Genomic DNA, 17,137 nt, shown 5'->3' with positions numbered 1-17,137 from the left:
GATAACACTGGGGGGGGTGTATAGAGGATAACACTGGGGGGGGTGTATAGAGGATAACACTGGGGGGGTGTATAGAAGATAACACTGGGGGGGGGTGTATAGAAGATAACACTGGGGGGGGGGTGTATAGAGGATAACACTGGGGGGTGTATAGAGGATAACACTGGGGGGTGTATAGAGGATAACACTGGGGGGGTGTATAGAAGATAACACTGGGGGGGGGTGTATAGAGGATAACACTGGGGGGGGTGTATAGAGGATAACACTGGGGGGGGGGGTGTATAGAAGATAACACTGGGGGGGGGTGTATAGAGGATAACACTGGGGGGTGTATAGAGGATAACACTGGGGGGTGTATAGAGGATAACACTGGGGGGTGTATAGAGGATAACACTGGGGGGTGTATAGAGGATAACACTGGGGGTGTATAGAGGATAACACTGGGGGTGTATAGAGGATAACACTGGGGGGGGGTGTATAGAGGATAACACTGGGGGGGTATAGAGGATAACACTGGGGGGTGTATAGAGGATAACACTGGGGGGTGTATAGAGGATAACACGGGGGGGTGTATAGAGGATAACACTGGGGGGGGTGTATAGAGGATAACACTGGGGGGGGTGTATAGAGGATAACACTGGGGGGGTGTATAGAGGATAACACTGGGGGGTGTATAGAGGATAACACTGGGGGGTGTATAGAGGATAACACTGGGGGGTGTATAGAGGATAACACGGGGGGGTGTATAGAGGATAACACTGGGGGGGGTGTATAGAGGATAACACTGGGGGGGTGTATAGAGGATAACACTGGGGGGTGTATAGAGGATAACACTGGGGGGTGTATAGAGGATAACACTGGGGGGTGTATAGAGGATAACACTGGGGGGTGTATAGAGGATAACACTGGGGGGGGGTGTATAGAGGATAACACTGGGGGGGGGGTGTATAGAGGATAACACTGGGGGGGGGTTGTATAGAGGATAACACTGGGGGGGGTGTATAGAGGATAACACTGGGGGGGGTGTATAGAGGATAACACTGGGGGGGGTGTATAGAGGATAACACTGGGGGGTGTATAGAGGATAACACTGGGGGGGGGGTGTATAGAGGATAACACTGGGGGGGGTGTATAGAGGATAACACTGGGGGGGTGTATAGAGGATAACACTGGGGGGGGTGTATAGAGGATAACACTGGGGGAGTGTATAGAGGATAACACTGGGGGGTGTATAGAGGATAACACTGGGGGGTGTATAGAGGATAACACTGGGGGGGGTATATAGAGGATAACACTGGGGGGGTGTATAGAGGATAACACTGGGGGGTGTATAGAGGATAACACTGGGGGGTGTATAGAGGATAACACTGGGGGGTGTATAGAGGATAACACTGGGGGGGTGTATAGAGGATAACACTGGGGGGTGTATAGAAGATATCACAGGGGGGGGTAAAGCAGGCATGGGACAATTGCCTGGGACTTTGGAGACATAGGACAAGTGTCTGGGATTCTGATACAGGCGGTCAGGTTAGTGGATAATAGGCCGGGTGTCAGGAATATTGACAAGGAATTCGGACAGGAGAGATCATTAAGGGGGGCCTTCTGATAAGCCTCTAACTGACACGCAGTGAGCTAAGTCTCTGTAACTTGTGATCGATGAGCTTGAAGGTCAGCCCTTAAGCCTTGAGCAGCTGCATCGTTAAGGGTCTCGGTATAAATTATGTTGCGGTCTCGGAAGAGAAAGGACGTCCTCCTGGAGGGAACCACTGGCACGCTAATGATAGTTCAGTGCAGAGAAGGGAAAGGTGTAAGTAGACAGAAGGTTGTTGAGTTAAGTAGGACTGATGGAAAAGTGCAAGTTGATATGATGGAACATAAGGGCTGGTAGCGTTGTGGTGAAAAGAAAAGTAATAGTGAAAGTTTGAAGGTTTTGGGATGTGTCAGATGATCTGATGATTGTACAAGTGAGAAAACTTGATCAGGTTTGCAAACGGACACTTAGAGCCTCTGACAGACAGACCAGGACAGAGTGACAGAAACTCTTCAGAGTTGGTGTGGGAAGCTGTTTGGTTTATCATGGTCTAGTTAAAACTTATTTGATCCTGACGATTAGAGAAAAATTACTATAAAAGGTGTTGTAGTGTCTCCGATACCTGCTTTCTGGCATTCAAAGGGTTAACAAGGCATAGCGAGGGGCAGCTCGGGGGCTGTTGAGCTGCGTTATCTGTGTCTGTGTTTTGTTCAGAACTGACATTGACGTTCACAGAAAGCTGAATTTCTCCATATTGAGCTGCTAGTGCCAGTGTTTACAGTAGGGAGGGGGCACACCGCTGCGTTTAGAGTTCTTTTTGACAGTCTAAGAAGACTTGAAGGAATTTTGCTTGTGATACAAGCCCTGTTTATGCCACATAATGTCGATGATGTCCCGCTGTGTACCCCACGAACAGACATAGAAAGAACAAGCCCCCCAACTGTATGAACCTTTGACTTCTGTTTCCTCTGTACCTGGATTTTGTTGAGACGTTGCAGTCTGGCCAGAACTTTATAGATAGCGTAGAGCGCTGGGCTGGAGATGGTGGGGGGAGAGTCCCGTGTGTCTGGATGAGATAAAGCGGAGACGTAAATGGTAATGGAAGAGTTCCACGGGAACTGTTTACAGCTTTTGGACACATGGGGGATGAACTGTAGTGTACATCTAGTTGCCGGCTGTTTTGTAATGGGTTGTTACCAAAGGTGTTAACGGACTAGAGACATCTCTGCCAGACCTGTGTACAGAGGGACTGATAAGACTGACAGAAAGCCAGGAAGAACAGAGACTAGTTTTACAGACCGCACCGAAGTGAGACTGACAACAGTTCCGGAAGTCTCAGCCACTGGACCCAAGTGGGCGGATTTCGACTGCGGGAGGAGACATTACTGAAGTGACTAAAGTGAGTGGCCATATTCTAATAGGTGGGTAGTAACAGACGAGGACGTCAGCAAGTACATCCCCCAGACAGAGTTAGCTCCTTTCATTGTAAAACTCGCCCCTGCTAGTCCGATGAAGATTTAACCCATTCCCAGTCAAGAAAAAGACCCAGAAAGAACAGCCGGATACATGTAGCATGGTCCATGACCTCCAAGCTGCCAATGAGTGCACTGAAGCCCAGTGGTCCCCGGGAGTGACATAATATTCACTGTTATCCTAAATGTTCTCTCTGTGCCCCTACATGAGGATTGCCAGGACCTATTTGCCTTTGCCAGTCCAGTATTCCAGTATACCTGGTGCAGATTCCCACAAGGTGCGTAAAACTCACCCAGCCAATACCCCACGGCCCTACAGGGAGTAGACTGCAGACTAGCCCCTTACTGGATGTTCTCCTTTTCAGTATGCGGAGGACTTTTGCAGGTTTGCCAGGATGCAGCTATTGACCTTGTGGGGGTCATTTACTAATGGCCCGATTCGCGTTTTCCCGACGTGTTACCCGAATATTTCTGATTTGCGCCGATTTTCCCTGAATTGCCCCGGGATTTTGGCGCACGCGATCGGATTTTGGCGCATTGGCACCGGCATGCACGTGATGGAAATCGAGGGGCGTGGTCGAACGAAAACCCGTCGGATTCGGAAAAACTGCCGCATTTAAAACAAAAAATGTGTTGCGAAAATTACACTTACCTTCACCAGGTATAGGCCGGTAAATTTCAGGGCATTCCAGCGCGCCTCCGGGGAACTTCAGCGCAGCAGCACCACCTGTTGGACGGCGGAGGAACTGCCTGAGTGAATCCCGGCCGGACCCGAATCCACCGCAGAGAACGCGCTGCTGGATCGCGAACGGACCGGGTAAGTAAATCTGCCCCTATGTGTTTTCTATACTTCCAGAAGGGTTGCAAAGTTTCCAGAGACAAACTCCAGTATTGCCAGGAGAAGGTGGTTGTCCTAGGCCAGTGGTGGCACTCGGAGCCCTCTCTGTGGGCACCCGGGCCATCACCCCATCATGAAGTTCACCAGACGGGACTCAAAGAATCTTCCTACAATGATAGGCGAATTTGCCCTCCTCCTTTCAGCTGCGTTGGTGTCTTTAGGAGGCTGAACGATTGAAAGTTGTCAAAGAACAAGGAGAAATAAATTACTGCTTACACTGCTGTGCTGGCACTTTGCAATAAATAAGTGGCTTTTGGTTGTATTTTGGGCACTCAGGCTCTAAAAGGTTCCCCATCACTGTCCTAGGCCACTGCTTCTCAGCCACAGGCAGACACATGACAGAGGGAAGAAAGCTGGCTGTCCAGAATGTGCCCCTGCCCTGAGGCCTTAAGCCTCTATACATGTTTCTAGGACTGGCCAGCTCCTGCAGTCTGGGATAAGGTCTGCTGCCCCCAGCCTGATATTGCCCTTGAAGACGGCATTGCCTCTTCCCCATTTGCCCTTAGTCAGGAGGCAATTGATGCATTTCTATAGCCTTAAGGTGGCAAATCCTGTCTGCCCCGGCCCCAGGCACATCCTATTGGATAAGACCTTTTATTTTATTTTGCACCGAGTATCTAGGAGACAGGTGTCTTAGCCCAGGAACGTGGTGGCCTCCCCAGTGGCCCACTATTAGGCCCGGTTCGACTCAGACGTGAGTGGAGCCCCTCATGTGTCAGTAGCTGCAGCCAGCAATCTGCTCAGCAAGGCCAGTGAGCCAAGGCCTAGACCCTAGATCACTCAGTTACCGTGCAAACCCCACATACCTTGCACAGTGTCCTCACCCAAGTACAGCCCAAGCATGTGAGCCAAGGCCAGACAGCTCAGACTCCAGTGTGCACTCCAGATGCCTCAGGATACACTGATAAGGTGCACAGCCCTGAATCCTGCCTTTCTGTCACCAGTCTTCCAGGATTCAGAGAGGGGGGAGAGAAGGGTAATTAATGCAGATGTTGAGTTTTTTCTCATAGATGGCTCCAGGTCTCCAGGAGAGGACAGACGGTTCTACACTGGATATGCAGTGGTCAGTGGCGCACATGAGGTAGTACAAGCAGAACCACTCCCTCCACACAGGTCAGCGCAGGAGGTGAAGTGATGGCACTCAGGGAAGCGCTACAGCTGGTGGAAGGTAAAAGGGCGAACATCTATACTCAAGGTATAGGTCTGGGGTCTAAACACGACTATGAACCCATATGGAAGGCTAGAGATTTCCTCACCTCTGCAGGGACCCCCTTTAAGCATGGCACGCTGGGTAAAGAGCTCATGGATGCTCTCTTACTTCCACAAGAGGTGGGGATAATAAAAGTAAAAGCACACACAATTTGGTGACTCCACAAGCCAAGGGCAAGTATGTGGCTGACGGGATGGCGAAGGCAGCTGCACAGATGGAGCCTGGGGACTGTCCTGATGTCTCAGCTGTGAGTTCTGAGCTAAAAGTTTGATCCACAGGTGTTCCAGTCCCTGGTGGCCCGAGAGTCATCAGAAGTGAAGGAAGAGTGGAGGAAAGCTGGGGCCCAGATGCCGATGGGACCTGGATGCAGGGCGAGAGGGTGTGCCTGCCAGGAGCCCTGCACCCGACAGTAAGTCAAGTAGCCCACGGACACATACACATCCAGAATGGAAATGCTAGTGCTCATAAACCACCAGTGGTTAACTGGGCATTACTACCCCTGTATAGTCTGTGCCCGCCACAACCCGGGTAAGGTGGTAAAGACCCCACAGAAGGTGACACCCAAGCTGCTGTATCCCTTCCAGAGACTGCAGATGGATTTTATCCAGCTACCAAAAAGTGGTACGTAGGAGTACGTGCCTGTGTGCATTGATCTCTTTCCAGGGTGAACCTAGGGTGTAGAACAGGCCCTGCGCACCCCTTACCTTTCCCAAGTTAGTGGTGGGGTTGAAAGACTAAACGGCACTCTTAAGTTAGAGATCCGGGAGGCCATGGAAGTAACAGGGAAACCTTGTCCCTCCTGGGTGTAGAGCAGGCGAGTGCTTTCCTGCTGCCCACCATTCAGTTAGGACCATCCCCAACAGAAAGATGGGATTGTCCCCCTTTGAAGTACTTTTTGGCTGTGCACCCAGACTAGGCCCCTACTTCCCACAGACCCTATAGCTGATGGCAGGAAACAGCTATCTATAGGACTGACTGTATGCTCAGGGACCCCCCAACCATGACTATCACTGTATCTATAGGGCTGACTGTATGCTCAGGGACACCCCAACCATGACTATCACTGTATCTATAGGACTGACTGTCTGCTCAGGGACACCCCAACCATGACTATCACTGTAACTATAGGGCTGACTGTCTGCTCAGGGACCCCCCAACCATGTCTATCACTGTATCTATAGGGGTGACTGTATGCTCAGGGACACCCCAACCATGACTATCACTGTAACTATAGGGCTGACTGTCTGCTCAGGGACACCCCAACCATGACTATCACTGTAACTATAGGACTGACTGTCTGCTCAGGGACACCCCAACCATGACTATCACAGTATCTATAGGGCTGACTGTATGCTCAGGGACACCCCAACCATGACTATTACTGTATCTATAGGGCTGACTGTATGCTCAGGGACACCCCGACCATGACTATCACTGTATCTATAGGACTGACTGTCTGCTCAGGGACACCCCAACCATGACTATCACTGTAACTATAGGGCTGACTGTCTGCTCAGGGACCCCCAACCATGTCTATCACTGTATCTATAGGGGTGACTGTATGCTCAGGGACACCCCAACCATGACTATCACTGTAACTATAGGACTGACTGTCTGCTCAGGGACACCCCAACCATGACTATCACTGTATCTATAGGACTGACTGTATGCTCAGGGACACCCCAACCATGACTATCACTGTAACTATAGGGCTGACTGTCTGCTCAGGGACACCCCAACCATGACTATCACTGTAACTATAGGACTGACTGTCTGCTCAGGGACACCCCAACCATGACTATTACTGTATCTATAGGGCTGACTGTATGCTCAGGGACACCCCAACCATGACTATCACAGTATCTATAGGGCTGACTGTATGCTCAGGGACACCCCAACCATGACTATCACTGTAACTATAGGACTGACTGTCTGCTCAGGGACCCCCCCAACCATGGCTATCACTGTATCTATAGGACTGACTGTATGCTCAGGGACACCCCAACCATGACTATCACTGTAACTATAGGGGTGACTGTATGCTCAGGGACACCCCAACCATGACTATCACTGTAACTATAGGGGTGACTGTATGCTCAGGGACACCCCAACCATGACTATCACTGTATCTATAGGACTGACTGTATGCTCAGGGACACCCCAACCATGACTATCACTGTAACTATAGGACTGACTGTATGCTCAGGGACACCCCAACCATGACTATCACTGTAACTATAGGACTGACTGTATGCTCAGGGACACCCCAACCCTGACTATCACCGTATCTATAGGACAGACTATCTGCTCAGGGACATCCCAACCATGACTATCACTGTATCTATAGGGGTGACTGTCTGCTCAGGGACATCCCAACCATGACTATCACTGTAACTATAGGACTGACTGTATGCTCAGGGACACCCCAACCATGACTATCACTGTAACTATAGGACTGACTGTCTGCTCAGGGACACCACAACCATGACTATCACTGTATCTATAGGACTGACTGTCTGCTCAGGGACATCCCAACCATAACTATCACCGTATCTATAGGGGTGACTGTATGCTCAGGGACCCCCCAACCATGACTATCACTGTATCTATAGGGGTGACTGTCTGCTCAGGGACACCACAACCATGACTATCACTGTATCTATAGGGGTGACTGTATGCTCAGGGACACCCCAACCATGACTATCACTGTAACTATAGGGGTGACTGTATGCTCAGGGACACCCCAACCATGACTATCACTGTATCTATAGGACTGACTGTATGCTCAGGGACACCACAACCATGACTATCACTGTATCTATAGGGGTGACTGTCTGCTCAGGGACATCCCAACCATGACTATTACTGTATCTATAGGACTGACTGTATGCTCAGGGACACCACAACCATGACTATCACTGTATCTATAGGACTGACTGTCTGCTCAGGGACATCCCAACCATGACTATCACTGTAACTATAGGACTGACTGTATGCTCAGGGACCCCCCAACCATGACTATCACTGTATCTATAGGACTGACTGTATGCTCAGGGACACCCCAACCATGACTATCACTGTATATATAGGGGTGACTGTATGCTCAGGGACACCCCAACCATGACTATCACTGTAACTATAGGACTGACTGTATGCTCAGGGACACCCCAACCATGACTATCACTGTAACTATATGACTGTCTGCTCAGGGACACCCCAACCATGACTATCACTGTAACTATAGGACTGACTGTATGCTCAGGGACACCCCAACCATGACTATCACTGTAACTATAGGACTGACTGTATGCTCAGGGACACCCCAACCATGACTATCACTGTAACTATAGGACTGACTGTCTGCTCAGGGACATACCAACCATGACTATCACTGTATCTATAGGGCTGACTGTATGCTCAGGGACACCCCGACCATGACTATCACTGTATCTATAGGGCTGACTGTATGCTCAGGGACACCCCGACCATGACTATCACTGTATCTATAGGGCTGACTGTATGCTCAGGGACACCCCAACCATGACTATCACTGTATCTAAAGGGCTGACTGTATGCTCAGGGACACCCCAACCATGACTATCACTGTAACTATAGGGCTGACTGTCTGCTCAGGGACACCCCAACCATGACTATCACTGTAACTATAGGACTGACTGTATGCTCAGGGACACCCCAACCATGACTATCACTGTAACTATAGGACTGACTGTATGCTCAGGGACCCCCCCAACCCTGACTATCACTGTAACTATAGGACTGACTGTATGCTCAGGGACCCCCCAACCCTGACTATCACTGTAACTATAGGACTGACTGTCTGCTCAGGGACACCCCAACCATGACTATCACTGTAACTATAGGACTGACTGTCTGCTCAGGGACACCCCAACCATGACTATCACTGTAACTATAGGACTGACTGTCTGCTCAGGGACCCCCCAACCCTGACTATCACTGTATCTATAGGACTGACTGTCTGCTCAGGGACACCCCAACCATGACTATCACTGTATCTATAGGACTGACTGTCTGCTCAGGGACACCCCAACCATGACTATCACTGTAACTATAGGACTGACTGTATGCTCAGGGACACCCCAACCATGACTATCACTGTAACTATAGGACTGACTGTCTGCTCAGGGACACCCCAACCATGACTATCACTGTATCTATAGGACTGACTGTATGCTCAGGGACACCCCAACCATGACTATCACTGTATCTATAGGGCTGACTGTCTGCTCAGGGACACCCCAACCATGACTATCACTGTAACTATAGGACTGACTGTCTGCTCAGGGACACCCCAACCATGACTGACTGTATGCTCAGGGACACCTCAACCATGACTATCACTGTATCTATAGGACTGACTGTATGCTCAGGGACACCCCAACCATGACTATCACTGTATCTATAGGGCTGACTGTCTGCTCAGGGACACCCCAACCATGACTATCACTGTAACTATAGGACTGACTGTCTGCTCAGGGACACCCCAACCATGACTGACTGTATGCTCAGGGACACCTCAACCATGACTATCACTGTATCTATAGGGGTGACCAGGATGCCCCCAGGGTTGGAGACTTTACCTACAGTTGGTACAGAGATTTGTGAATTATATCGGAGATGCTTCCCAGAACCGCACGGCTTTGGACATGATCCTTGCTGAGAAGGGAGGAGTCTGTAAGATGGTGGGGAGGGGCTTGTTGCATGTACATTCTGGATGACATCGCTCCCTATGGATCCATTACCCATGATCTTGGAGAGATTGAAGGACTGTCCAGGGAACCCAAGAGGAACTCAGAAGTGGACGCTATATCCTTCACTCTGTGGTTGGGGGATTGTGATTTTGCTCTTGTCACTTATTGCGTGTTGTGTGGTCCCCCCCCATCAAGTCCACCAAGTATCAGGGGTATCAGGAGTTACACAAGCCAAAGACCCCTTATTCAAGTTACCGAAATTTGCATAATGATGGTATCCCTCTGAGATCAACCACCCCTGAAACACATGAAGCAGCCCCCGGAGTAGGGATTTGATTCCCATATGTGAAAGTCCACTAAATGGGGGCGCACCCAACCGGGGTCTGCTGTCACCCCACTGGTGAAGAGGAGAGCGAGGCACATATGGGCAGATCTGTAGGTCCTTCTAGACGAAGAGAAATTCCAGGATTTAGGGGGGACTGATAAGGTAAACCTGCTGATAGATCAAGTCCTGTTATTTCTACTTGTCTTATTTTCCTAAAATGTAGGAAGAAAAGTTTTGAAGCCGAGGAATCCGGAGCTGACGTCAATGTGTGACAGCAGGGAAGTTCTGCGACTCTCCTCCTCTTCTGCTTCTTTCCTATTTTTCTGTATAGACTGATAGAACATATAAAGCTTGTGCAGTGCTGATTTGCCCCGGGCGATGTCTGACTCATTCCTCACCACGTGCACACAGGCATGTGACCGATCCGATTAGAGACACGCAGCCACGCGCACATATCTTATCCTAGGATGTAACACTGGGACAAATGACTTTTAATAGTTTTTATTTCCTTGGACCCGACACAAACACCAGAACCCCCCCCCTCCCCTCCCCTCCACACCACACAGGAGGCACCACGAGCCTCGCGCCTCCACCTCTACTTTAACATGAAATTTATACTGAGGACACATGGAGGGGGCAGTGATGAGCGGCGCCCCCTACCTGACATATAGTGCACCACGCAGTCCAATCCCCATACTGACATTAGACAATGGGGAGGAGCCATACACGATGCAAGGGGCGTGCCCAGGTGTGTCGCCGTGGAGATGGTGATACAAGGACCGGGATAGGTTCCCCCCACAAGACTAAAACCATTGAGTGCAGTAAGTCCAGAGCGGCGGCGGCCATTGCTGGGCTCAGCGGGGGCTCAGGAGGTTCCCGCTGGTCGCGTTCACAATCACCTCGGCGCCGTCTGACAGGTCTCGGGCCACTCGCTGGAAAGGCGGGACCAGGTTCTGACTCTCAAATGAGTCCAAGATCCCTGGAAGAGGAGGAAGAGGGAGAGGACATCATATCACAGAGACACGGCCAAGGTCCAGACCTCCAGGGAGCAGAGCACCTCCCCTCCTCCCCCCCCAATACAGGAGACCAGGGAGCAGAGCACCTCCCCCCCCAATACAGGAGACCAGGGAGCAGAGCACCCCCCCCCCAATACAGGAGACCAGGGAGCAGAGCACCTCCCCCCCCCCCCCCCAGTGCAGGAGACCAGGGAGCAGAGCACCTCCCCCCCCCCCCCCCCCAGTGCAGGAGACCAGGGAGCAGAGCACCTCCCCCCCCCCCCCCAGTGCAGGAGACCAGGGAGCAGAGCACCTCCCCCCCCCCCCAGTGCAGGAGATCAGGGAGCAGAGCACCTCCCCCCCCCAGTGCAGGAGATCAGGGAGCAGAGCACCTCCCCCCCCCCCCAGTGCAGGAGACCAGGGAGCAGAGCACCTCCCCCCCCCCAGTGCAGGAGACCAGGGAGCAGAGCACCTCCCCCCCCCCCCCCCCAGTGCAGGAGACCAGGGAGCAGAGCACCCCCCCTCCCCTCCCCCAGTGCAGGTGACCAGGGAGCAGAGCACCTCCCCCCCCCCCCAGTGCAGGAGACCAGGGAGCAGAGCACCTCCCCCCCCCCAGTGCAGGAGACCAGGGAGCAGAGCACCTCCCCCCCCCCCCCCCCCCCCAGTGCAGGAGACCAGGGAGCAGAGCACCCCCCCTCCCCTCCCCCAGTGCAGGAGACCAGGGAGCAGAGCACCCCCCCTCCCCTCCCCCAGTGCAGGAGACCAGGGAGCAGAGCACCCCCCCCCTCCCCCAGTGCAGGAGACCAGGGAGCAGAGCACCTCCTCCCCCCTCCCCCAGTGCAGGAGACCAGGGAGCAGAGCACCTCCTCCCCCCTCCCCCAGTGCAGGAGACCAGGGAGCAGAGCACCTCCTCCCCCCTCCCCCAGTGCAGGAGACCAGGGAGCAGAGCACCTCCTCCCCCCTCCCCCAGTGCAGGAGACCAGGGAGCAGAGCACCTCCTCCCCCCTCCCCCAGTGCAGGAGACCAGGGAGCAGAGCACCCCCCCCTCCCCTCCCCCAGTGCAGGAGACCAGGGAGCAGAGCACCTCCTCCCCCTCCCCCAGTGCAGGTGACCAGGGAGCAGAGCACCTCCCCCCTCCCCCAGTGCAGGTGACCAGGGAGCAGAGCACCTCCCCCCCCCCCCAGTGCAGGTGACCAGGGAGCAGAGCACCTCCCCCCCCCCCAGTGCAGGTGACCAGGGAGCAGAGCACCTCCCCCCCCCAGTGCAGGTGACCAGGGAGCAGAGCACCTCCCCCCCCCCCCCCCAGTGCAGGTGACCAGGGAGCAGAGCGCCTCCCGGTGGTTCTTACCTTCTATGACCTTGTGATAAGCGAAGTGCAGGTAGAGCAGGAAGAGCATGTGCAGCGCAGCGATGGATCCGCACAGGATGAGTCTCTGCGTTTGGCCGACCGTGCGCGACAGCAGCACCGCGACCTGCGACACAAGACATGGAGTGAGAAGCGGAAGGACGCGGGTCACCAGGGGGCGGAGACTGTAGGGGGCACTCACCATGCGCAGGGTGGACAGACCCCCGATACACAACCAGAAGACGTAGAACAGAGAGTGGAAGTGGATGTTATAGGTGACCAGGAGGACAACGCAGTGACCAAACAGCCCGTACCCCTGCAAGACACAACAGCAGTGACTCCCCAATATCCCAGCACAGAGTCATGGGGGCGGGGACAAGTACTCACCAGCAGGGACAGGGTCTGCAGCATCGTGATCTGCGCGTTACACAGATAAGCGATAAAGTAAATCAGAGAGGAGACGCCCAACCAGTAGCCAAAGCAGGTGCCAATGGCGGTGCCCATGAGGGTGCCCTCTATCTGTGACCGGAGAGAACAAACAGTTACACCTCAGGCTCCTCCTATTCCCTGCTTCCCTCCCCTGAGCTTCCAGCAGTCTCCACCCATGACTACTTTTAGGCCCCTCCCATATTCCCATCTTCTCTGCCTCCCTGGCATCAGGTCTTCCCCCGGTTACCTGCAGGCTCCTCCCACTTCCCAATTTCATGAAGACTCTCCCTATACTTACCAATCCTTCCTCCTATAGGCTATTCCCCACAGGCTCCTCCCCATCCCCCCTCCTCTCTATTGTTCCCCGCAGGCTCCTCCCCAGTCCCCCTCCTCTCTATTGTTCCCCGCAGGCTCCTCCCCAGTCCCCCTCCTCTCTATTGTTCCCCGCAGGCTCCTCCCCAGTCCCCCTCCTCTCTATTGTTCCCCGCAGGCTCCTCCCCATCCCCCCTCCTCTCTATTGTTCCCTGCAGGCTCCTCCCCATCCCCCCTCCTCTCTATTGTACCCCGCAGGCTCCTTCCCATCCCCCCTCCTCTCTATTGTTCCCTGCAGGCTCCTCCCCAGTCCCCCTCCTCTCTATTGTTCCCTGCAGGCTCCTCCCCAGTCCCCCTCCTCTCCATTGTTCCCCGCAGGCTCCTCCCCAGTCCCCCTCCTCTCTATTGTACCCCGCAGGCTCCTCTCCATCCCCCTCCTCTCTATTGTACCCCGCAGGCTCCTCTCCATCCCCCTCCTCTCTATTGTTCCCCGCAGGCTCCTCCCCATTCCCCCTCCTCTCTCTTGTTCCCCGCAGGCTCCTCCCCATCCCCCTCCTCTCTCTTGTTCCCCGCAGGCTCCTCCCCATCCCCCTCCTCTCTATTGTTCCCTGCAGGCTCCTCCCCATCCCCCCTCCTCTCTATTGTTCCCTGCAGGCTCCTCCCCATCCCCCCTCCTCTCTATTGTTCCCTGCAGGCTCCTCCCCATCCCCTTCTCTCTATTGTTCCCTGCAGGCTCCTCCCCATCCCCCTCCTCTCTATTGTTCCCTGCAGGCTCCTCCCCATCCCCCCTCCTCTCTATTGTTCCCTGCAGCCTCCTCCCCATCCCCCCTCCTCTCTCTTGTTCCCCGCAGGCTCCTCCCCATCCCCCCTCCTCTCTATTGTTCCCTGCAGGCTCCTCCCCATCCCCCTCCTCTCTATTGTTCCCTGCAGGCTCCTCCCCATCCCCCTTCTCTCTATTGTTCCCTGCAGGCTCCTCCCCATCCCCCTTCTCTCTATTGTTCCCTGCAGGCTCCTCCCCATCCCCCTTCTCTCTATTGTTCCCTACAGGCTCCTCCCCATCCCCCCTCCTCTCTCTTGTTCCCTGCAGGCTCCTCCCAATCCCCCTCCTACTGATTCCTGCAGGCTCCTCCCATCCCCCTCCTATTGTTCCCTGCAGGCTCCTCCCCATCCCCCCTCCTCTCTATTGTTCCCTGCAGTCTCCTCCCCATCCCCCCTCCTCTCTCTTGTTCCCTGCAGGCTCCTCCCCATCCCCCTCCTCTCTATTGTTCTCTGCAGGCTCCTCCCCATCCCTCCTCCCCTCTCTTGTTCCCTGCAGTCTCCTCCCCATCCCCCCTCCTCTCTCTTGTTCCCTGCAGGCTCCTCCCCATCCCCCTCCTCTCTATTGTTCTCTGCAGGCTCCTCCCCATCCCCCCTCCCCTCTCTTGTTCCCTGCAGGCTCCTCCCCATCCCCCCTCCTCTCTATTGTTCCCTGCAGGCTCCTCCCCATCCCCCTTCTCTCTATTGTTCCCTACAGGCTCCTCCCCATCCCCCTTCTCTCTATTGTTCCCTACAGGCTCCTCCCCATCCCCCTCCTCTCTATTGTTCCCTACAGGCTCCTCCCCACCCCCCTCCTCTCTATTGTTCCCTGCAGGCTCCTCCCCATCCCCCTCCTCTCTATTGTTCCCTGCAGGCTCCTCCCCATCCCCCTCCCCTCTATTGTTCTCTGCAGGCTCCTCCCCATTCCCCCTCCCCTCTATTGTTCCCTGCAGTCTCCTCCCCATCCCCCCTCCCCTCTCTTGTTCTCTGCAGGCTCCTCCCCATCCCCCCTCTTCTATATTGTACCCTGCAGGCTCCTCCCCATTCCCCCTCCTCTCTCTTGTTCTCTGCAGGCTCCTCCCCATTCCCCCTCCTCTCTCTTGTTCTCTGCAGTCTCCTCCCCATTCCCCCTCCTCTCTCTTGTTCTCTGCAGGCTCCTCCCCATCCCCCTCCTCTCTATTGTTCCCTGCAGGCTCCTCCCCATCCCCCTCCCCTCTATTGTTCTCTGCAGGCTCCTCCCCATTCCCCTCCTCTCTCTTGTTCTCTGCAGGCTCCTCCCCATCCCCCTCCTCTCTTGTTCTCTGCAGTCTCCTCCCCATCCCCCCTCCCCTCTCTTGTTCCCTGCAGGCTCCACCCATCCCCCTCCTCTCTATTGTTCCCCGCAGGCTCCTCCCCATCCCCCCTCCTCTCTTGTTCTCTGCAGGCTCCTCCCCATCCCCTTCTCTCTCTTGTTCTCTGCAGTCTCCTCCCCATTCCCCTCCTCTCTCTTGTTCTCTGCAGTCTCCTCCCCATTCCCCCTCCTCTCTCTTGTTCTCTGCAGGCTCCGCCCTCCCCCGGTTCCCATGCTCCTCCCTCCTGTAGCCCTTCTTACAATGACTGTTCCTGAAGACTTCATGCCGTGCAGGAGGATGGCCACCATGGTGAACACCAGCATGAGGGGTCCGTACAGCTCGCCGGCGATTTTCTGCAGTGATGAGAGGGGGGTGGGGGAGGGGTCAGTGCGGCGGCCGTGACCTGTGACCTGGAGCAGTCGGGTCATTCACTTACCTGCGGGAAATTAATCATCCTCACCGGGATCATGGACTCCAGGAGCCTAAGGGGGAAGGGCGAGAGTCAGCAACAGGACCATGGGGGGTCAACTCTGCAGTATGTCGTCCAAAGGACCCCCAGGCTCCAGCATCGGGCCCTATGTGGGGCGCTGTGCACTGTATGGCGCTATGTGGGCACAGTGTGGGGCTCTGTGTATGGCGCTATGTGGGCACAGTGCGGGGCTCTGTGTACTGTATGGCGCTATGTGGGCACAGTGTTGGGCTCTGTATGGCGCTATGTGGGCACAGCGCGGGGCTCTGTGTACTGTATGGCGCTATGTGGGCACAGTGTGGGGCTCTGTGTATGGCGCTATGTGGGCACAGTGCGGGGCTCTGTGTATGGCGCTATGTGGGCACAGTGCGGGGCTCTGTGTACTGTATGGCGCTATGTGGGCACAGTGCGGGGCTCTGTGTACTGTATGGCGCTATGTGGGCACAGTGCGGGGCTCTGTGTATGGCGCTATGTGGGCACAGTGCGGGGCTCTGTGTACTGTATGGCGCTATGTGGGCACAGTGCGGGGCTCTGTGTACTGTATGGCGCTATGTGGGCACAGTGCGGGGCTCTGTGTACTGTATGGCGCTATGTGGGCACAGTGCGGGGCTCTGTGTACTGTATGGCGCTATGTGGGCACAGTGCGGGGCTCTGTGCTCTGTATGGCGCTATGTGGGCACAGTGCGGGGCTCTGTGTACTGTATGGCGCTATGTGGGCACAGTGCGGGGCTCTGTGCACTGTATGGCGCTATGTGGGCACAGTGCGGGGCTCTGTATGGCGCTATGTGGGCACAGTGCGGGGCTCTGTGTACTGTATGGCGCTATGTGGGCACAGTGCGGGGCTCTGTGTACTGTATGGCGCTATGTGGGCACAGTGCGGGGCTCTGTGTACTGTATGGCGCTATGTGGGCACAGGGTCGGGCTCTGTGTACTGTATGGCGCTATGTGGGCACAGTGCGGGGCTCTGTGTACTGTATGGCGCTATGTGGGCACAGTGCGGGGCTCTGTGCACTGTATGGCGCTATGTGGGCACAGTGCGGGGCTCTCTGTACTGTATGGCGCTATGTGGGCACAGTGCGGGGCTCTGTGTACTGTATGGCGCTATGTGGGCACAGTGCGGGGCTCTGTGTACTGTATGGCGCTATGTGGGCACAGTGCGGGGCTCTGTGTACTGTATGGCGCTATGTGGGCACAGGGTCGGGCTCTGTGTACTGTATGGCGCTATGTGGGCACAGTGCGGGGCTCTGTGTACTGTATGGCGCTATGTGGGCACAGTGCCGGGCTCTGTGTACTGT

At 54.7% G+C, this 17,137-nt stretch overlaps 1 protein-coding gene across 1 annotated transcript in view; it reads right to left on the bottom strand.

Annotated features, from left to right (window-relative positions):
• Nucleotides 1–10,720: 10,720 nt before the first annotated feature.
• The window catches only part of YIPF3 (Yip1 domain family member 3), an 8,975-nt gene continuing 2,558 nt past the window's right edge, over nt 10,721–17,137 (bottom strand). Inside the window, exons 2-7 of the mRNA XM_072139728.1 lie at nt 15,810–15,855; nt 15,634–15,726; nt 12,894–13,025; nt 12,709–12,822; nt 12,510–12,633; nt 10,721–11,145 (exon numbers count right to left, since the gene is read on the bottom strand). Coding sequence (XP_071995829.1) covers nt 11,021–11,145; nt 12,510–12,633; nt 12,709–12,822; nt 12,894–13,025; nt 15,634–15,726; nt 15,810–15,855 — 634 coding nt within the window. The 3' untranslated portion in view covers nt 10,721–11,020. The remainder of the gene's footprint in view (nt 11,146–12,509; nt 12,634–12,708; nt 12,823–12,893; nt 13,026–15,633; nt 15,727–15,809; nt 15,856–17,137) is intronic.

Source organism: Engystomops pustulosus, chromosome 3, assembly GCF_040894005.1.
Source record: "Engystomops pustulosus chromosome 3, aEngPut4.maternal, whole genome shotgun sequence".
NCBI classification, from domain to species: Eukaryota; Metazoa; Chordata; class Amphibia; order Anura; family Leptodactylidae; genus Engystomops; species Engystomops pustulosus.
This window is presented reverse-complemented; position numbering and strand designations above follow the sequence as displayed.